Consider the following 21,413-nt stretch of genomic DNA (forward strand, 5'->3'; position numbering starts at 1 on the left):
TTGGAGTGCTGTGGATTATTATTGTGATTTTTTTATCAGCTGTTTGGACTCTCATTCTGACGGCACCCATTCACTGCAGAGCATCCATTGATGAGACACTGATGCAATGCAAATGTAATGTAATCAAATGCATCTGCTCTTGATTTAAAGTGATCTCAATGTCTTTAATATAGAGAATTTTTATTAATGTAGAAAACAAAGTCAGACAAAGTCTTACAAAGTGCAAAAGCTACAAACTGTACAGTCAAACACTAAAAAGGCATTTATAAAAAACAATGGACAACAAACCAAACCCCTTCATTCACTTCTCAACATTTGAAAATATATACTTTAATTTTTCTATAGTGATCATTGTTAATGCATTATATTGCAGTTGTCTATAAAAAAAATTCTCGAAAAATAAAAATTTTCAATGGGAGAGTGTCAATAACAGTTTCACAGTTCAGGCCAAGTAAATATGAAATGAATTATTTCCTTCATCTGGTTTTGTTAAACAGGTATGTGTCCGAATCTGAACAGAACTGAAATGAAGATAATGATTTTGTTTATGGAGCAGCAATACAAAAATTGCAACAAAAACTATGTTTCACACAGAGGAAAGTTAGCATACTTTTCTAGTATACTTAATATATTAATTAATATATATTCTTCTGTATATAATTGACAGTGCAAACTCAGAAATATAGCTTTTACAGAATAATTCAGAGACGTTTTGTACATCTAACATGAGAACTACTGGCCTACGAGTTTAAAGAAATGAACAATGAACGAACAGCCACATTTTCTGCAGAATTGATTCTGGAAATATTTTCCCCATTCATTTTCTCCATAGGGATTTCAATTTGTGTTTGAAGATGAAATTATATTTATTTCTCTAATGAGGCAATGTGCTACTCTTCCTAGAATATACTTGTTTTTGTACAAGAAAGCATACTCAATTTATTTAATGAGGCAATGAACTACTGTTCCCATGATGCATTGCAAACAATCAAAAGCACAGCTGTATAACATGTGACCCTGGAGCACAAAACCAGGCATGAGGGTCAGTTTCTCAAAGCTGAATAAATCATCTTTTCATTGATGTGTGGTTTGTTTGGAGGACAATATTTGGCTGAGATACAACTATGTAAAAATCTGGAATCTGAGTGTGCAAAACAAAAAAAATTAAAATAAAATTATAGAGAAAATCATCTTTAAAGTTGTCTAAATGAAGTTTTTAGTAATGCATATCACTTTCAAAAATTAAGTTTTGATATATTAACGTTAGGAAATTTACAAAATATCTTCATGGAACATGATCTTTACTTAATATCCTAATGATTTTTGGCATTAAAGAAAAATCTATAATTTTGACCCATACAATGTATTTTTGACTATTGCTACAAATATACCCCAGAGACTCAAGACTATTTTAACTTACAAATACAAATATTAATATGACAAGTTCTCACATTCAGATCTTCAACCTCTCGAGTTTAGCTACTGATTTACCTCCATACAAGACTGCTTTTGTGCTCCAGGCACACAAATAAAACAACTGACTTGTTTAATTGTTTAATAAATGCAAATATTTAAATCTATAAGTATTACTATGTAGAATACAAGGCAAACTCGATTAATTAATTTGCGATAAATCATGGGATTTCCATTGTAACAGTGATTTCTCTGATGGATCTCTGGGTAGTGTATTTGAAATCACATTAACTTCTATGGAAATGAATCATTTCACACATTATTGGTACGAATCTATTTCTTGTTGGAGAAAATGATTGGTGGTTTTGCTTCCAGAGCCGTAGCTACTGCCGTATTATATATAATACCGTAATAAATAGCGGTAAAGACATCTGTGGTATGTAATATTTCCCATCAGTGATGGGGAATGTGCAAAATGATACCACTCCTCATTTGGAATGTTCTAGTAGGGATTCAGCTCCTCTGGCACCAGATGAGACTCTTCACCTTCGACGTATGCAGTGAAACCCCAATCATAACTCTCCGGCGTAAGACTGTGAACCAAAGCATCAGCAATTACTCAAACAGTTCTGGTCAGATCTTACATTCAGGTCTAACATCAGTCGGATTTAGAGCAATGCAGCTTTCCACTTAAATATTGAAAGCTGAAGTATGTATTTTTCATGTGTATTTCATGTATTTATGTGACCTTGGAGCACAAAAGCAGTTTTAAGTCTCTGGGTTATATTTGTATGTTCCATGAAGATATTTTGTAAATTTCCTACCGTAAATATATCAAAACTTAATTTTTGATTAGTAATATGCATTGCTATTAATTGCCTTGATGATTTTCTCAGTATTTAGATTTTTTTTGTTGTTGCACTCTCAGATTCCAGATTTTCAAATAGTTGTATCTCAGACAAATATTGTCCGAACCTAATAAACCATACATCAATGGAAAGCTTATTTATTCAGCTTTCATATGAAAAACATTGACACTTAAGACTGGTTTTGTGCTTCAGGGTCACACACACACACACACACACATATATGTATATTCATTATACATCATTCTGCTGTACCTGGCTTGAATGTTTTGTGGGATGATATTCCACGCGAGATCATCATCGCTGTCGTAACGCCGCGGGTTGTCAAAGAAATAAGCTCTAGATGAGAACATGTGGCCGGGGATCACTGACACGCTCTACAAGACAAAGAGAGAGTCTTCAGCATTATATTCTTGATATTATGTATAATAAACCATTCAAAACTTCGGGGTCGGTATGATTTTTTGATTCCTTTATGTTTTTTAAATCTGCGCACCAAGTCTGCATTTATTTGATGGAAAATACTATCAAAATTCTGACATATTTTTACAATTTAAAATCGCTGTTTTATTGGTGAATCTCTGTTAAGCTGTAATTTATTCCTGTGATGTGCAGCTGTATTTTCAGCATCATTACTCTTCAGTGGCACATGATCTCTAGAAATTGTTCTTTTGTAAGATTATCTTTACTGTCATCCTCGATGAATCAAAGTATTACATTTTTACTGACCCCTAACTTTTGAATGGTAATTTGAATATTGTATGTGAACAGGGACGGACTGGGAATAAAAAACGGCCCTGGACTTTGACTAAACCCGGCCTAAAGCAATCGGTGCGTGGAAAGCGCCATCTTTGTGTACTGTTGATTTAAACACTCAACTTAAACACTCTCTGTACTGTCAGGTATTTTGTCAAATAAAATACACAGTTCAAATAAGCAGTTCGGAATGGAAATATTGATATTTTATTTGTTAACAACATACTTTTCGTACCTCAATCATTTGAGTCAGTTTGGGCATCACGAATCATTTGAATCAGTTCGGGAGTTCGTAGCGGGATCGCGAATCATTTGAGTCAGTTTTGGGGAACGCGATCATTTGAGTCAGTTTGGGAGTTCGGACCGGGATCGTGAATCATTTGAATCTATTCGAGAGTTCGGAGCGGGTTCGCGAATCATTTGAGTCAGTTTGGGAGTTCGGAACGGGATCGTGAATCATTTGAATCTATTCGAGAGTTCGGAGTGGGTTCACGAATCATTTGAGTCAGTTTGGGGATCACAAATCATTTGAATCAGTTCGGGAGTTCGTAGCGGGTTCGCGGATCATTTGTTCGTGGATGTTTCGACGTGGAAAGCAGTTCGGAATGGAAACATTGATATTTTATTTGTTAACAACATAGGGGAGAGTGGGGGCGGTTGCAACACTTTTTACATTTCCTTCAGTTTCTCAGCGACTGTTTGTATTAGAAAGACAAATATATATATATATATATATATTAAACCCATATATTTCACCTACCTGCCCATACTGTTGCAACATGTGTACATGTGATAATATGAAAGTAATTTGTACTTAAATGGACCCTGAAAAATGCAACAGTACCGAGGGGCAGTTGCAACAGTCATTTAGATGTAATAAAACTCATACTTCGGCATCATTTTTCAAATCTTTTTTTAGTTTATTTGAGACCAGAGTTCACTGAGTTAACTTATTAAAGTAAAAAACCAGTACACAACCATGTAACACCTTTGTAAATCCCACAAACTGATTAATGTAGGCCCTAACAATTTTATAACACCACCGAAAGAACACAAACTGTTTATTTCATAGCATCATGTATTCACAACTCCCCATCTGACTCATAATTGTGGCAAACGTAAATGGAACCACCATCAGTGCAGGCTTCATGAGCCCATGCCTTGCACTGCCAACATTGAAGTCACACCTCGCTTGGTCTGGAGTAGCTCTCCCAACAAAAATCTTCTTCTTTCTCAGAGTCACTGTCCTTCTATGTATGCTTTTTCTTCTCGGTTTTGGTTTGTTGGCTTGTTTCCATTGTGTTTTTTGTCAGTTTTCTCTTAACTTTGGTTGGCTTTCTCTTTACTTTTGCTTTCTCCCTCTCTAAAGCCTCCGTTTCAGGGGTGTCTGTCAAGATGGCTGATTTGCATTTTTTCCTACCATTTGCTTTCGTTATCTTCCGTGGTCCTGCTCTGGGGTGAGGTCTAACAGTCTCAGGTGAGAACTCAGCTTGCACTGGAGGAACTGTAGTAGCAGCAGAAGTCCCAGCATGCACTGGAGGAACTGCAAAAGAAGCAGAACTCCCAGCTTGCACTGGAGGAACTGTAGTAGCAGCAGAAGTCCCAGCATGCACTGGAGGAACTGGAAAAGAAGCAGAACTCCCAGCTTGCACTGGAGGAACTGCAGAAGAGGCAGAAGTCCCTGCTTGCACTGGAGGAACTGTAGTAGCAGCAGAAGTTCCAGCATGCACTGGAGGAACTGCAAAAGAAGCAGAACTCCCAGCTTGCACTGGAGGAACTGTAGTAGCAGCAGAAGTTCCAGCATGCACTGGAGGAACTGCAAAAGAAGCAGAACTCCCAGCTTGCACTGGAGGAACTGCAGAAGAGGCAGAAGTCCCAGCATGCACTGGAGGAACTGCAAAAGAAGCAGAACTCCCAGCTTGCACTGGAGGAACTGCAGAAGAGGCAGAAGTCCCAGCATGCACTGGAGGAACTGCAAAAGAAGCAGAACTCCCAGCTTGCACTGGAGGAACTGCAGAAGAGGCAGAAGTCCCTGCGTGCACTGGAGGAACTGCAAAAGAAGCAGAACTCCCAGCTTGCACTGGAGGAACTGCAGAAGAGGCAGAAGTCCCTGCGTGCACTGGAGGAACTGCAAAAGAAGCAGAACTCCCAGCTTGCACTGGAGGAACTGCAGAAGAGGCAGAAGTCCCTGCGTGCACTGGAGGAACTTCCAAAGGATCAGATGTCACAGCAATATCTATTTGTCATTATTATTGTCATGAGGGACAGGTGCAACACCATGTGGGGACAGTTGCAACAATGCGTTGCAACTGTCCCACCCCCTGGCAGCCATCTTAAAACTAGTGATGCTAGCCTAACAAATTAGCTTGAACACATTGTACCTAAGTCTGTTAAGAGCTAAGAAACTGCACATTCAAACTATAAAACTATAAAGATCAATGCTTAAACAGTTTAGACATTATGACAAAAAATCTAGTTGTAAAAAAAGTTACTTTTTTACCCTGAATTTCAGTTCTCCCATAAGGTAGTTTCACATGTGGCTAATGTGAGCAAAGAACGCTTCTGTGCGCTGGCGTCCTACCACAAGTTAAGAGATTTTAAACAAACACTTGCAGTTAACCAAATGAAACAATACACATTTTAATGCTATAATAGTGTGCACATCGAGAGAAATAAACAGCAGATGTTCACGGTAACAACTTCTTTAACTTGAACAAACGCTGCTAATACACATACATTTGTTAATAAAGTAAATAAAATGAATGTTTTAATGCTATTTAATAAAAAAAAACGATCCACTCGAAAGTCTCTGCTCATCATGACAGGACCTGGATCAGTGAGCTGCGTCTCGGGCCGATGACGTCACTTCCAGGGAGGCATGTTGTAAACGCCCCCGTCCCTTGACTCCGCCCCCACGTCAAAACAGTGCCACAAAGAGAGATGTGCAGAAAAGTAAAGCGCAAAGGAAATATGGTATCGCAAGCTCAAACTAGACTGACACACAAAGTAAAAGCAGCATTGCAAATAAATTAATAGATATGACTATGGAAAATATTTATTGCGATATCATTGCTTTCGCGCTGTTTCATTTATGTTTTGCAATTCTTAATTTTTGTTTGCAAAAAGCGAATTTATTTTCCTCAATACTTTAATTTTCGTTTGCAAAACTTTATTTTCTTTTGCAAAACGTAAATTTTTTGCGTATATATACAGCGTTTAATTGACTCCATAGAATGACCACAAAATTCAAGATATGAATGAATGAATGGATAATAGCCTAAAGAACCTTGGTGCCAAAAGGGTTCTTTCTTGTCATTATAGAACCTTTTTAGCATAAAAGGTTCTTTGGAGTCGAGTAAAGAACCCTATGGTTCTATATAGAACCCCAATGAACCCTTTTTTGTAAGAGTGTGTTGTCATAACGTTCACCTTGGAGATTGAAAATGTTTCTTTTTTTAGATCCCAGGAGCCCAAATTCAGACCCAGAACAATAAACCCCACACAGGAGGTGGGAGTTCAAAGGAGGAATCTTTATATTACCAAACTGCAGGGAGAGGAAGAGTAGATATAAGTCATGATCTGCAAGATTAACCACAATCTGATGTGATCCGACCACCTCAGAGAAAACCAGTGTTGAGCTGCTGCAAGAGCTTTTGAAGCACAGCAGCTGTGGTCAAAGAGTTCTCGTGTGTTCTGATTGGTGGATGATGATGATGAGTGGATAAAGACTAGAGCAATCAAATAGTGAGAGAGTGATCTGCTCACCTGGTTATGTTTGTGAATGTTTCGACGTGGAAAGCAGTTCAGAATGGAAATATTCATATTTTATTTGTTAACAACATACTTTTCGTACCTTAATTTCAGTAAATTTTATGAAATTAGAGAACTAAGTCAATAGTAGCGCTGGCAGTGTCATTTGATTTGGATGGGAACTTCAGATTGTGAATCATTTGAGTCAGTTCGGGAGTTCAGAGCTCAAAGCGGGTTCGCGAATCATTTAAGTCAATTTGGGGATCGCGAATCATTTGAGTCAGTTCGGGAGTTCTAAGCGGGTTCGCGAATCATTTGAGTCAGTTCGGGAGTTCAAAGCGGGTTCGCGAATCATTTGAGTCAGTTTGGGGATTGCAAATCATTTGAGTCTGTTTGGGAGTTCGTAGCGGGATCGCGAATCATTTGAGTCAGTTTGGGGATCACGAATCATTTGAATCATTGGGATCACGAATCATTTGAGTCAGTTCGGGAGTTAGGAGCGGTTTCGCGAATCATTTGAGTCAGTTTGGGGATCGCAAATCATTGAATCAGTTCGGGAGTTCGTAGCGGGTTCGCGAATCATTTGAGTCAGTTTGGGAGTTCGATACGGGATCACGAATCATTTGAGTCAGTTCGGGAGTGCGGAGCGGGTTCGCGAATCATTTGAGTCAGTTTGGGTATCGCGAATCATTTGAATCAGTTATGGAGTTCGTAGCGGGTTTGCGAATCATTTGAGTCAGTTTGGGGATCGCGAATCATTTCGCGAATCATTTGAGTCAGTTTGGGGATCGCGATTCATTTGAGTCTGTTCGGGAGTTCGTAGCGGATTCGCGAATCATTTGAGTCAGTTCGGAGCGGCTTCGCGGATCATTTGAATCAGTTCGGGAGTTCGGAGCGGGTTCACAAATCATTTGAATCAATTCGAGAGTTCGGAGCGGGTTCGCGAATCATTAGAGTCAGATCGGGAGTTCAAAGCGGGTTCGCAAATCATTTGAGTCAGTTTGGGGATCGCGAATCATTTGAATCAGTTCGGGCGTTCGTAGCGGGATCGCGAATCATTTGAGTCAGTTTAGGGATCGCGAATCATTTGAGTCAGTTTGGGAGTTCGGACCGGGATCGCGAATCATTTGAGTCAGTTTGGGGTTTGCGAAACATAGCTGTATATGGATAGGCATTTTTAACTAATTTAGTAGCTAGTTCTAATTACGTTTTCCACGCGTGTTTAGGTGTGATATGTGAACTCGTATTTTTTGTTTTAATGATGTGCCTTTTAACAGTATCAAGTATATTCAAAAACTAAACAAATCGTGCCTAAAAAGTGCACGCATCTAGGCTAATGTAAAGTTACATGATGAAGTCATACTAGTGCGTGTGTGCATTTTGAGTGCGTTCTTTCACTGCATTATTCGGTATATTCAAATGCATTTATGAATGCATGTGAATGATCACAAAATTCAAGATATGGGGGTTAGAAAATATATATATTTATATCATTTTATGTAGTTAATCAATATCACACAAAGAGTGCCATTTCAGTTTATGAATAAAAGATTCTTTGGAGTTGAGTAAAGAACCCTATGGTTCTATATAGAACCCCAATGAACCCTTTTTTGTAAGAGTGTGTTGTCATAACGTTCACCTTGGAGATTGAAAATGTTTCTTTTTTGAGATCCCAGGAGCCCAATTTCAGACCCAGAACAATAAAACCCTCAGAAGAGGTGGGAGTTCAAAGGAGGAATCTTTATATTACCAAACTGCAGGGGGAGGAAGAGTAGATATAAGTCATGATCTAAGGTTAACCACAATCTGATGTGATCCGACCACCTCAGAGAAAACCAGTGTTGAGCTACTGCAAGAGCTTTTGAAGCACAGCAGCTGTGGTCAAAGAGTTCTCGTGTGTTCTGATTGGTGGATGATGATGATGAGTGGATAAAGACTAGAGCAATCAAATAGTGAGAGAGTGATCTGCTCACCTGGTTATGTTTTTGGACAGGGACGGACTGGGAATAAAACCCGGCCCAATGCAATCGGCGTGCAGAAAATCGACAACAGTCTGTCTGCGCCATCTTTGTGTACTGTTGATTTAAACACTCAACTCAAACACTCTCTGTACTCTCAGGTATTTTGTCTACTTCTGAGGGTGGTTTGACAAAAAAAAACTCTAGGATGTGACTATCTGACTTGGGGCGCTTAAAAGTAATTTAAAGTTGAGCTGGAGTGAGTGTCTTTCTCTGCTCTTGGTCTAAGCTCAACCTGAATAAACAAATTATGAAATGGATAAAAAACACAGGAAAAAAACAGGTTTTATTCCAAGATAGCATGGAATAGATTATATAATATGCTTGTCAGAGTGTCTGGTTTGTGTTCCCTGGGTTTCCACTAGGTGTCCTCCTTTCTCACGGTGTCTGTCACCTTATCACTTCCTGTTCCCTTATTTGGTCACCTTCCTCCTGTTGAGTAATTGATTGTTCCCCACCTGTCTCCTGTTCCCTCATTATCCTTCTGTGTATTTATACCCGGTCTGTCTGAGTCTGTGTTACGGAGTCCTTGTTTAATGTTTATAGTTATTCACATTCCGTCGAGCCTTGCCTTGCCTTGCCTTGCCTTGCCTTGCCTTACCTTGTCTTCGTGTCTTGTTTTTGTTATGTTTGGATATTCTGGTTTTGACCCTGCCTGGACTGTTTACCCCTTTGGATTACCCCTTAAATAAAGGACTTAGCTGCAATTGGTTCCCTCTCCTGTGTTTCCTGTAACACCGATCGTGACAGAAGGACTCCGTCATTCTAGGAACCAGCGGTATGTCATTTTTCCGTTCCCCAGCCAAGATGGCGAAGCGGCGAGCCAAGTATCTTAGGTTGACCGCCCTCCGCCAAGAGGGAAATGAAGTGGGTGCCCTGGCTCAGGTGTTCTGGTCCCTGGCCGAGGGCATGGGCTACAACGATGCGGCCCTCAAAGACTATTTCAATGGCGGGCTGGATGATCCAGTGTCTCAGGAGGAGATGGCTCAGTTAGAGACACTGGATTTCTGGAAATTCGTGCGCTACCTGCAGCATCGGCTTCGGTGGGATGCCCCAGCCACTCCTGTCTCTTCCGGCGGGGTGGTCGTCAGCCCAGCACCACTGCCCATGATGGCAACCAGCCAAGCGCCACAGCACAAGATGGCCGCTAACCCAGCGCCAATGCCCAAATTGGCCACCGTTCCAGGACCACAGCCCAAGATGGCCGCCAGCCCAGCGCCAATGCCCAAATTGGCCACCGGTTCAGCGCCACAGCCCAAGATGGCCGTCAGTCTAGCGCCACAGCACAAGATGGCCGTCAGTCCAGCGCCACAGAACAAGATGGCCGCTAACCCAGCGCCAATGCCCAAATTGGCCACCGGTCCAGCGCCACAGTACAAGATGGCCGCCAGTCCAGCGCCACAACCCAAGATGGCCACCAGCCCATAACCACAGTACAAGATGGCTGCCTGTCCAGAGTCATGGCCCAAGATGGCTGCTTGCCCAGCACTGCTGCACAGGATGAGAGTCACAGCTGACCCTCCGGAGTCGAGTCAAGTTCCAGTTGACCCTCCAGAGCCGAGTCAGGTTCCAGTTGACCCTCCAGAGCCGAGTCAGGTTCCAGTTGACCCTCCAGAGCCGAGTCAGGTGCCAGTGAACTCTCCAGAGTCGAGTCAGGTGCCAGTGAACTCTCCAGAGTCGAGTCAGGTGCCAGTGAACTCTCCAGAGTCGAGTCAGGTGCCAGTGAACTCTCCAGAGTCGAGTCAGGTGCCAGTGAACTCTCCAGAGTCAGGGCTAGTCACCGATGACCCTCCAGAGTCAGGGCTAGTCACCGATGACCCTCCAGAGTCAGGGCTAGTCACCAATGACCCTCCAGAGTCAGGGCTAGTCACCGCTGATCTTCCAGAGACTGGGCTGGTCACCGCTGATCTTCCAGAGACTGGGCTGGTCACCGCTGATCTTCCAGAGACTAGGCTGGTCACCGCAGACTTTCCAGAGACTAGGCTGGTCACCGTTGACCTTTCAGAGTTAAGTCAAGTCACTGGTGATTTTCAAGGACTGAGTCAAGTCACTGGTGATTTTCAAGGACTGAGTCAAGTCACTGGTGATTTTCAAGGACTGAGTCAAGTCACTGGTGATTTTCAAGGACTGAGTCAAGTCACTGGTGATTTTCAAGGACTGAGTCAAGTCACTGGTGATTTTCAAGGACTGAGTCAAGTCACTGGTGATTTTCAAGGACTGAGTCAAGTCACTGGTGATTTTCAAGGACTGAGTCAAGTCACTGGTGATTTTCAAGGACTGAGTCAAGTCACCGGTGATTTTCAAGGACTGAGTCAAGTCACCGGTGATTTTCAAGGACTGAGTCAAGTCACCGGTGATTTTCAAGGACTGAGTCAAGTCACCTCTGATCTTCATGAGCAAGGGCAAGTCACCATTGATCTTCATGAGCAAATGCAAATCACCAATGATCTTCATGTACAAATACAAGTCACCAATGATCGTCATGAGCAGTGTCAAGCCAGCACCAATCTTCTGGAGTCCAGTAAGGACACCAGGGGATTATCAGAGTTTCATCGTCCCGTTGGTCCAGCCGCACGGAGGTCTGCTCCGCTTTGGGGGGCTCTGGTCCTGACCACATGGCTGAGGTGGTCTTCCGCTCCGCCCTGGGGGCCTTCCGCCCTGACCACACGGTTGTGGTGGCCTTCCGCTCCGCCCTGGAGGACTCTGGCTTCGTCCACAAGGACGTGGTGGTCTTCTGCTCCGCCCTGGGGGGCTTCCGTCCTGACCACACGGTTGTGGTGGTCTTCTGCTCCACCCTGGGGGGCTTCCGCCCTGACCTCACGGTTGTGGTGGTCTTCTGCTCCGCCCTGGGGGGCTTCCGCCCTGACCACAAGGACGTGGTGGTCTTCTGCTCCGCCCTGGGGGGCTCTCGCCCTGACTACACGGTTGTGGTGGTCTTCTGCCCCGCCCTGGAGGACTCTGGCCTCGACCCCAAGGATGTGGTGGTCTTCTGCTCCGCCCTGGGGGGCTTCATGTTGTTTTTTTGCCTTTTGTTTTTGTGTTCACCCCTGTCCCTGTCCCTGTTCCTCTCTGTTAGTCTGGCCCTCCGTCCCTCCCCCTGAACCTCCTCCGGTCCTCCTCCCTCCTGGTCTCCCTGTTTTGTGTTTACATTCTGGTGCCTGTTCCCCATGTTTTTCGTTTCTGGCCCTCCGTCCCTCCCCCTGAGCCTCCACCTGTCCGCCTCCCTCCTGGTCTCTGTTTTGTGTCTGTCGTGGAGTGTCTGGGAGCCCCTCCGTAGTGGGGGGGTACTGTCACACTGTCTGGTTTGTGTTCCCTGGGTTTCCACTAGGTGTCCTCCTTTCTCACGGTGTCTGTCACCTTATCACTTCCTGTTCCCTTATTTGGTCACCTTCCTCCTGTTGAGTAATTGATTGTTCCCCACCTGTCTCCTGTTCCCTCATTATCCTTCTGTGTATTTATACCCGGTCTGTCTGAGTCTGTGTTACGGAGTCCTTGTTTAATGTTTATCAGAATCAGAATCAGAATGAGCTTTATTGCCAGGTATGTTTACACATACGAGGAATTTGTTTTCGTGACAGAAGGTCCGCAGTACAACAGAATGACAGCGACAGAACATAAAACACATAATAAAAGAATATAAAAATACAAAAAATACAAATAAGTAGATAAGGAATGACAATATACAAATTGACAATTGTAGGCAGGTATATTACAAAAATGCAGTTATGTATGTACATGTATATTATGTGCAAAATTTAAGTGTATACTAAGTATGTGTGTTAGATAAATTAAGTGTATGTGTATATAAATATAAAGTGTAGTGTGTTCAGTTTCTTTTTATAGTTATTCACGTCCATCGCTTCTTGCCTTGCCTTGCCTTACCTTGTCTTCGTGTCTTGTTTTTGTTATGTTTGGATATTCTGGTTTTGACCCTGCCTGGACTGTTTACCCCTTTGGATTACCCCTTAAATAAAGGACTTACCTGCAATTGGTTCCCTCTCCTGTGTTTCCTGTAACACCGATCGTGACAATGCTGTTATAACAGTAACTGTTATAAGCTCGTCATGATGTTACCAACATTTTTAAAAGTAAAAGCACAAAATATTTCTTAATATTAGCTACTGCATGTGGCATTTTACAGCTAAAATGTTGAAGTTGAGCTGTTTTAACTATTGTAATCATTAAAAATTTAGCAACCTGAATATCACTTCCTAACATCATCTCTAGCAAGTAACTCTTTCTCCTCTCATGTTCCATACTTACTGTATTTTCCGGACTATAAGTCACACTTTTTTTCATAGTTTGGCTGGTCCTGCAACTTATAGTCAGGTGCGACTTATTTATCAAAATTAATTTGACATGAACCGAGAGAAATGAACCAAGAGAAAACATTACCGTCTCCAGCAGCGAGAGGGCGCTCTATGCTGCTCAGTGCTCCTGTAGTCTACCACTGAAAAAATAGAGGGCCCTCTCTTACAATCCAGATTTATATGTTTTTTTGCTCGTCATGACGTATTTTTGGACTGATGCGACTTATACTAAGGTGCGACTTATAGTCTGAATGAGGTGATGACTGCGTGCGTGGTGGGTGGTGGGCCGGAGTCCTGGAGTACTGGCCATTCTGTGATTCTCCAGATCACACAGATGGCCAGTCCGCCCCTGTATGTGAAGAACTGGGAAGTCCGTTAAAAGATGATAAATCTCGTACTCGGTCCTTAACCGGCTTACGGACTCTGAAAATGAAGACCACCAGTGAAGTGGGCAGCAGCTCCCAAACAAACAGGATCACCCCAAAAACCACATATCCAGCGTCGCCCAATGTCGACTTTAGATCTGCCTGGAGAAAAAAAAACTTTTAGCGGTTGCAGAAATCAGCAAAATGACCAAATTCACCAAGACGTACGTAAAACACTAAAAGGCTCTTTCTGTCAAATCAACTTCCCAAACTCAGATTTTTGCTTTGGTTCATATCTTTCTAAAGAAACACAAATATGAATAGTAATGAAATACATAATAGTAAAAGCCATGGATGAATATTTACTGAATAATCCACTATTTTATAAAGGAGGGTGACCAAAAAGTGACCAAATTTAGAGCCTTATCACCAGAGGGTAAAAATGACTTTAGAAAGATGGCAGCATTATTATTTTAACACACAAAATCTGTTGATTTCAGCAATCTTTGTTGTATTTCATGCCAATGGTGATGGCATCTCAAGAAGTAATCTTAATATCCTTTCAGGTTCTGGTTTTTCACAAATCTTTTCTTTTAGTCTCTTGATTTATAAGGCCTTACATGGTTCAAATCCAGAGGTATGTTGATCTCAGTGTGGCTCCAGGAGTAAATTGTACACATTTTCAGAGGTCAAAAACCAAATACGGGTCACTGTGAATGTACTAGATGATACCTTTTTTATTTTAAAGATGCACATCTGAAGAACAAATCATGTTGAAACTGAAAATGTGAATCAAAACAGTTGAGTTGCATTGAACATACCTGGTCTGATACGTTGTACCAGTCGTAGTCGAATGAGTTGATGCTCTTGATTTTGGCCAGAGCCAGCACCACAAGGTTATAACACGCACGGGACGAGTACAGCAGGATCACCGTCACCCCGATCAGAGTCACCTGACACACGGATGTTCCCTGGACAGAAAAGACCAGAACGGATTCAATTCGGGTGTGAAACACCATCCGATTCATCTTACAGAGAAGAAAATATACTTTAAAAAATACTTTTTTCAAGCACCTGTCAATTTTGAGATTTTGGTCTTTTTGGTTTTGCTTTTTTAAACTAGTGGAAGGAAAACATCCAAAAGACACTGTTAAGTGTTTCTTTTATAGCGCTTTATCTGTTTGTGTCAATAGATTTCAATTACAATACATATTTTTGAAGGCCGTTTTCTCAAATTTAGTTTTTTCTTTCTCCAACACTGAGCCATAAATCTCCACTTCAGTAGCACTTACACACACCAAACTTTACGTTTTTATTCCTGTCTATATTCTGAAGGTTTTTACAGAGGGATGTGTTCATATATATTTTCCTTGATTATATACAACATTTTATTCCCCCAGAAATAGTGAAAAATATATAGTTTTCTGGCTGTTCAAAGTATTTTCTGAATTATGGAGTGACAAAAAAAAAAAATCAATTCCCAGAATTCCCTCTGTAAAAACATTTGACTCTTAATATGTCAAAAAAATTAAACAAAACTTTTGAAACTGTGATGTTTGAAAATGTGCCTTGCAACCCTGTATGTAATAAGTATATCTGTTTTAATTAATTATAAAAAAAAATATGCATCAGTGTTATTTTAGTATCACATACACTTTTTGTTTATGTTTTGAATTGGGTTGAATTTTTATATTTTGCGTTTTCACTTTAATTTTAGTTACCTTTTGGTAATTTCGTGTTTTTGTAATTTTGTCTGTTTCTTTATTAATTTAAGATTTTTTTTAATCTAGTTAGTTTTAGTGTTTCATCTGAAATTAAATCAAAATTAACGGATACTTCGCAACAGTGTTATATTTTAGTATCTTTGAGATGCTATTATTTTTTACAATCTATATTAAATCATAAAAAGCGATATGAAGAGGTCAAGCAACAGATCGATGAGTTCATCCATCCAGATGCCACAAAAACCTTATGGACGTAATTATAATATAAATAAGATATTGAAGTGAGCTGCTTTTGAATTGGTCTTTTCGGAGGAAGATTAATTTACTTGTTTGCCAGTGACTTTCCTTTGTATTTTAAAGATGTTTTCCTTTTATTGTTTGACCAATCAAAAGAGAATATATTTTTATAGTATTAACTGTGTTATATTTCACATCTATAAACAAAAATCTGGCTCTAAACCCCTCTTTTCATTACTCAAAGTTGAAGTATCCTACCTCATTTGTCCTCTTAAGCTGTAAATGTATAACTTTTTTTAAACCTGGCAACACATCTTTCGCAAAAATGCACCACATAAAAAACATGGTTACTACACTTATGCTATAAAAAAAATCCTTGAATATTTTTTTCTGATTCAAATGATTTGTGATGCACACTCAGAAGTTATGATTTAATCTGAATGAATGTATATATTGTAGTGTGTTTCCATCTTGCTGTACAGTGTTTCATCTGCTTGTATTTGTGTTTCGTTACCTTGGACTCCAGGTAGATGTTGGCTAGAGACATCTTGGCGATCTTATAGAGACACAGTGAGAGTGAGACGGCGCAGAGGACGAACAGCGTGTCGTTGATGGCCACACGCACCAGCACTACAGTCTCTGTGTCAGCCTTCGTCTGCATCTTCACCAGCAGAGCACAGGTCAGGTTCACCAGCAGGAAGAGGAAGCTGATGCACAGGAAGAGCAGGTACAGCGGCAGCCTGACAGAAGCAGAACCAGTAACATCGCCATTGCTTGAGATAAAATAAACTTGAACTGAAATAGAGTCCAATCATTTCTTGTTTTAATTTGGTTCAACATGACATACAAAAAAATAAGAAAAAAAAATAAAACTGAAATACAAAAATAATTGTATATATATATATATATATATATATATATATATATAATAGGTGTGCGTGTATATTAATATCATAAATTATATCCTGCTTTATATATATATATATATATATATATATATAAAACGTCTTTTAAAAGTGAAAAAAATAATTTTCTTCTTTGACCCACATTCAAGATTTTTATTCGTCACATACACAATTATATAGAGCATATATAACCAGCAGTGAAATGTGTTTTTTTTTAAGATTCATGCATATTATATATATATATATATATATATATATATATATATAAATATACACACACAGACACACACACACACACACACACACACACACACACACACACACACACACACACATATATATATATATTAAAGCATAAAAACAATGTGTTATACTGCTTTGAATTGTTGATGCATATTTTTTTTAAGTTTTCTGTTTAAATAAATTGCAGAAGAGAGCCACTGAAATTCAGTGTAACAGTCTTGTGAGGCATATTAAAAACAAAAAGCTATTTATGACATATTAAAAGACTAATTACTTTCTCCCCAAATACTAATTAGCTGTAATTTACTATCCGAGGTTTTGCCGATTTGTCAGTAAGAATTTTTTAATAATTTAAAACACTATAAAATGTAATATGCTCGCTTATACTAATATGTACACATCAGAATAAGCATGTTTTAATCTTTAAATAAGCATTGTGTTACTCTGAATGACAATGTAACATTATTTCAACCAAATTGTGACATTTTATTCTCCAAAAACTAATTTGAAACCTTAAAAGTGGAAACTTTACTTACATTTAATGCTCTTTCTATGGACATAAAACCACATTTGTACATTTATTTTGATGCGGACATCTTAACGTCTTTGACCCATGTATATATATATAATAGTAGGAAAGCACACATAAGCTTAAAGCTAACAAAAAGTAGTATTTATTATTAGTATTTATTTAAACATATTTTCATTTTAATTTTGATTATAATAAAATGGTTTAGTTTTCAAAATGATTTATATAATCAGATAACATTAATAAAAAAAATAATAGTAACAGTTTATTTTATTTTATATAGCTGCTTTCAGGACCTCAAGGTCGCTTAACAAATACATAATACATAATAAATAAAACAAAATACATAATCTAAGCAGAAACAAAGAACACAGAAGTCAAAACAAAACATTTGTAAAATAAGTGGCATTTAAAAATCTAGATAGATTTTGAGGTGCATTATTCCAAAGTTTAGAAAAAAATATAAAAAATTATAAAAAAGTAAATGTACAAACAAATAAGTTTCAGATTTCTGAATCCGTATTCACCTGTACTTTTGAAGTTCTGGTGAATGTTTAGACTTCGCCTTGAATATGACCTGTACCAGAAAACAAGCCGTAAGTTACTGTAAATATTACATGCATAAAGCATTTCAGCTCATGACTTATTAAACCGAGAAAGACACATTCAGGACCATTACAGTTCCTCTCTCAAAGCACGTTGGTCATAACAGAAACAAACGAGTGCTTTACTGCTCATCTCCATCTGAAACATTGCATTGACATACAGTATCAGCATATTCAGAAATATCACATAAGATCTGATTTAGGCACATTTAGGGGACTAAAGAGTGTCTTAAACTGTAAAATGTTACCTTACTGAGCTATTTCAAGCTGATCTGGCTTTTACAAATGACATTAGTGTGAGAGAAAGCTTGAATAAAACTAAATTAGAAAATTCCAGTTCCATCTACAATAAAAAACTTGCACTAGTTTCTTCCAAAAATACAAAATGTACAGTTTTTAAGCATATATACAGTATTGACACTAAATGACTAAAGTATGTGGACACCCTCTTGTGCTTGTTGTGCATTTAAAATAACATGCATTGTCGTGTTAATTATAAATCAGTTGATTATTGTATGTATATATGGTGATTTACAGTAAATAACTCACAGCTTTTTCCTCTAGTGTTTTTATAGTGTAGTGTCAACGCTTCAGACCGCAGTGAATGATTTCAGTTCTCTGTTTTTGCTCACACTGTACACCCACACATATGATTCATTTACATATGCAGCTCTGATCATAATAAAACAGGAAGAATAGTTCTGTACTGCAATATCTCTGCTTTGAAACAATATGCATTGTGAGGATATACTGTACAATACACACTCTGAGAGATCTAGACGCTTTTTGCTGTTGATGCTTTTTGCATTAAAATCTATGGTTTGACTAATAAGATAAATCTGATCTTATGTTGATCAGATATTGATTGGATGGTGAAGGATTTCTTTTCCTGTATAAAGAGGTGATCAGAATTATTATTGTTAACTAAAACTAAAACCATTAATAAAATACTTAAAATAAAAGCTAAAAAATGAAATTAAATATTGATTTAAAACGTTCAGCAACATTTCTTAAGGTGAGGTAATAACTAAAACTAAAACATAATAAGAACTGGACTAATACAAAGGACAAAAAAACAACAAAGTTACTAAAACTTAAAAAAATTAAATTATACAGGAAATATAAAAACAAAATCTAATTTAAAATATTAATAAATGCTACAATGCTAAACCAATATAAATTAAATAAAAATAACTTAAATTATAATATAATAAAATAAAATATTAAGAACCATTATAAATGTATACCAATAATAAAAAAATACTAAATCTGGTTTATTTTCTTATTTTAGTAATTATTGTTTAATAATTAACATTTAAAATTCAAATTAAATAAGTAAAATTAAAAGAAAAACAAAAAATGTTATAGCCTATAGTATATTTAGTTCAGTTTAAATATTGACAAATCTATAATAGTAAAGCAGTTATACTAAAATAACAGAATTACTCAAAAATTAACTAAAATTAAAAATCATAAATATAAAAATAAAATCTATTGCAAAATATTAGCAAAAGAATTGCTAAAACATTAACTAAAAAAAAAAAAAATCTAATTTATAATATTAATAAATATATTAATGGTATGTGATATTAACACTGGAGGTGACTGGATAAATCAAAGGGACTGACATCAGCCAAAAATGAAAGTTCAGTAAGTGGATGCAAACTATTTATTTTAGCTACATTTAAATAAATAAAACAACTGAAAGTTAATCAAATAAGTGTATTTTAATGTAGTTGAAATAAATTGATTGCAAGCACTTACCTTAAAAAAATTTTTAAATTCAATGAATGTTTTATTTTTCTGTAAAGTTGGTGAAATTAAAAAAAAAAGTCAATTTCTCCTTGGAATTAACTATGCATTTATGCATAATGAAATATGCTTATCAAAACCATGAAATCCTTGCTTATTATATTATACACTGTCTTGATTTAATGGAAATGTCCTTATTTCCATATATAAAGACAGAGGAGAATGGACAGAAAATCTCCTCCTGCTTACATTTTAATGTCCAAAATATTTTTTGTTTGCACTCTCATAAAAGTACATGTGAACTATAGTTTTAAAAAAAAAACAGATTTTACTGTCTCTGCAAGGTGCAAAGGTGTGGAAGTCACCTGTGCGAAGTACAGATTCATGAGGCTGAGGGTGAAGAATTGCAGGCAGACGGGGAAACAGTAGAGCAGCCAGAAAGACAAGGGTCCGAGTGTGTTTGCAGTCACACAGTCTCTGAAATAAAAGGAGAAGAGCAGCGCTCGCAGAGCCGCCCACAGCAGACATAAGAACAGAAACACCGTCTGGTAGCTGAAGCGCTTGTGTCGGTATCTCAGCACCAGCCAGAGCTGCACATACACGAACACAAAGAGCAGCGAGTAGAAGATGGTGTAGGCCACCGTCAGCCCCAGCTTGACGAAGGGAGGCACGGCCGGGCTGAGCGTCGGCGGAGGAGGGAGCCGGTCGCTCTCCATGACTCTGTTTCCTCCTGCTGCCTGGAGAAGGAAGTCTAGAAAAGCCCTTTCCTCCCCCAGCGGCTTCTGTTGCTCCTCCTTCATGTGTTAAAATCACCACAGCCCTGATTCTGCAGGAGAAAACCAGCCTCTGAGAGCAGCCGAGGGCTTAGGGGAAGGAAACGAGGGAGAAAGAGAAAAAGAAAGAGCCGCTTTCAGCTGCAGGAAGAGCATTGTGCAGCAGACAGTGAAAGCAGAGGGAGGAGGAGGAGGAGGGACAGCCCCTCTGACGCTGTGTTGACGTGTTTCACTGCACCTTTAACCCTGCGCTCAGCTTCCCATGCACTTTCCATCCCACGGGATGCTTCCTCTGCACAATATATGGCACAGGTATAAGCCAGGGAGAATTTACATTTAAATTTCTTTATTTTGTATTGTCCATAAACCAACATTTTTCTTTTTAAATAGGACCAAATCTGATTTTTTTTTTACAGGTTGCACTCTTTAAAATAATGGTGCTTAAATGGTTCTTCGCAACGATGCCATAGAAGAAGATTCAGTCAGATATTCTATAAAGATTAATCTCTTGCTTACCCTTTTATAATCTGAAGAACCTTCTTTGGCAAAGCAAAGAAGCTTTTATGAAACAGAAAGGTTCTTCAGATGTTAAATAAAGGTTCTTTATAGAAACATTTAGACACAAAAGGTTCTTCTCTGGCAATTTTATTTTTAAGAGTAGCTTGACGATTCAGTAGAGCAGTTTATATGCTTTACATGATGAAACACAGCTTACAGGTAACTTTATACTGTATGGATACTGGGTCATTGCTTTCTTTTTCCATTGTCCGTATACAGTATTAAAAGAGGGGCAAGTGCATTTGTTTACTTTTTTCATTTTTTTGTTTACTTTTATCTAAATGATTAGAATTAGTATAAATCTATGTTTTAATAATATTTTATTCATATATTTTTTCACTAGTTTGATTGTATTTTCTTTCAGTTGGATTGAAGTCATTTAGAGTACTGTATAAGTTATTATATGAATATTGCATAGACCCTTTTGCTAAAATATATTTTTTTATTTAATGTTTAATTAATAAGTGTTTTTGTTTGTTTTTGTTTCCTTTAGTGGGATCCAAATCTTTTTTATTTTACTTTTTTTAATCTGAGGTAATTTAATTCTTATACTTTTTTTCTTTCCTTTCCTTCATTAGGACATTATCCTAATTCCTGGAATTAATATAT

At 38.5% G+C, this 21,413-nt stretch overlaps 1 protein-coding gene across 1 annotated transcript; it reads right to left on the minus strand.

Annotated features, from left to right (window-relative positions):
* Positions 1-1,504: 1,504 nt before the first annotated feature.
* Positions 1,505-20,426, minus strand: gpr137ba (G protein-coupled receptor 137Ba). Its single transcript, XM_059565663.1, has 7 exons — positions 19,839-20,426; positions 17,644-17,693; positions 15,954-16,179; positions 14,300-14,449; positions 13,512-13,640; positions 2,535-2,656; positions 1,505-2,006 (listed from the first exon to the last, which is right to left on the minus strand). The coding sequence occupies exons 1-7, from the start codon at positions 20,271-20,273 to the stop codon at positions 1,916-1,918; spliced, it is 1,203 nt and encodes a 400-aa protein (XP_059421646.1). The 5' UTR covers positions 20,274-20,426; the 3' UTR covers positions 1,505-1,915.
* Between the last annotated feature and the right edge of the window lie 987 nt (positions 20,427-21,413).

Source organism: Carassius carassius, chromosome 14 (genome assembly GCF_963082965.1).
Source record: "Carassius carassius chromosome 14, fCarCar2.1, whole genome shotgun sequence".
Lineage (NCBI taxonomy): Eukaryota > Metazoa > Chordata > Actinopteri > Cypriniformes > Cyprinidae > Carassius > Carassius carassius.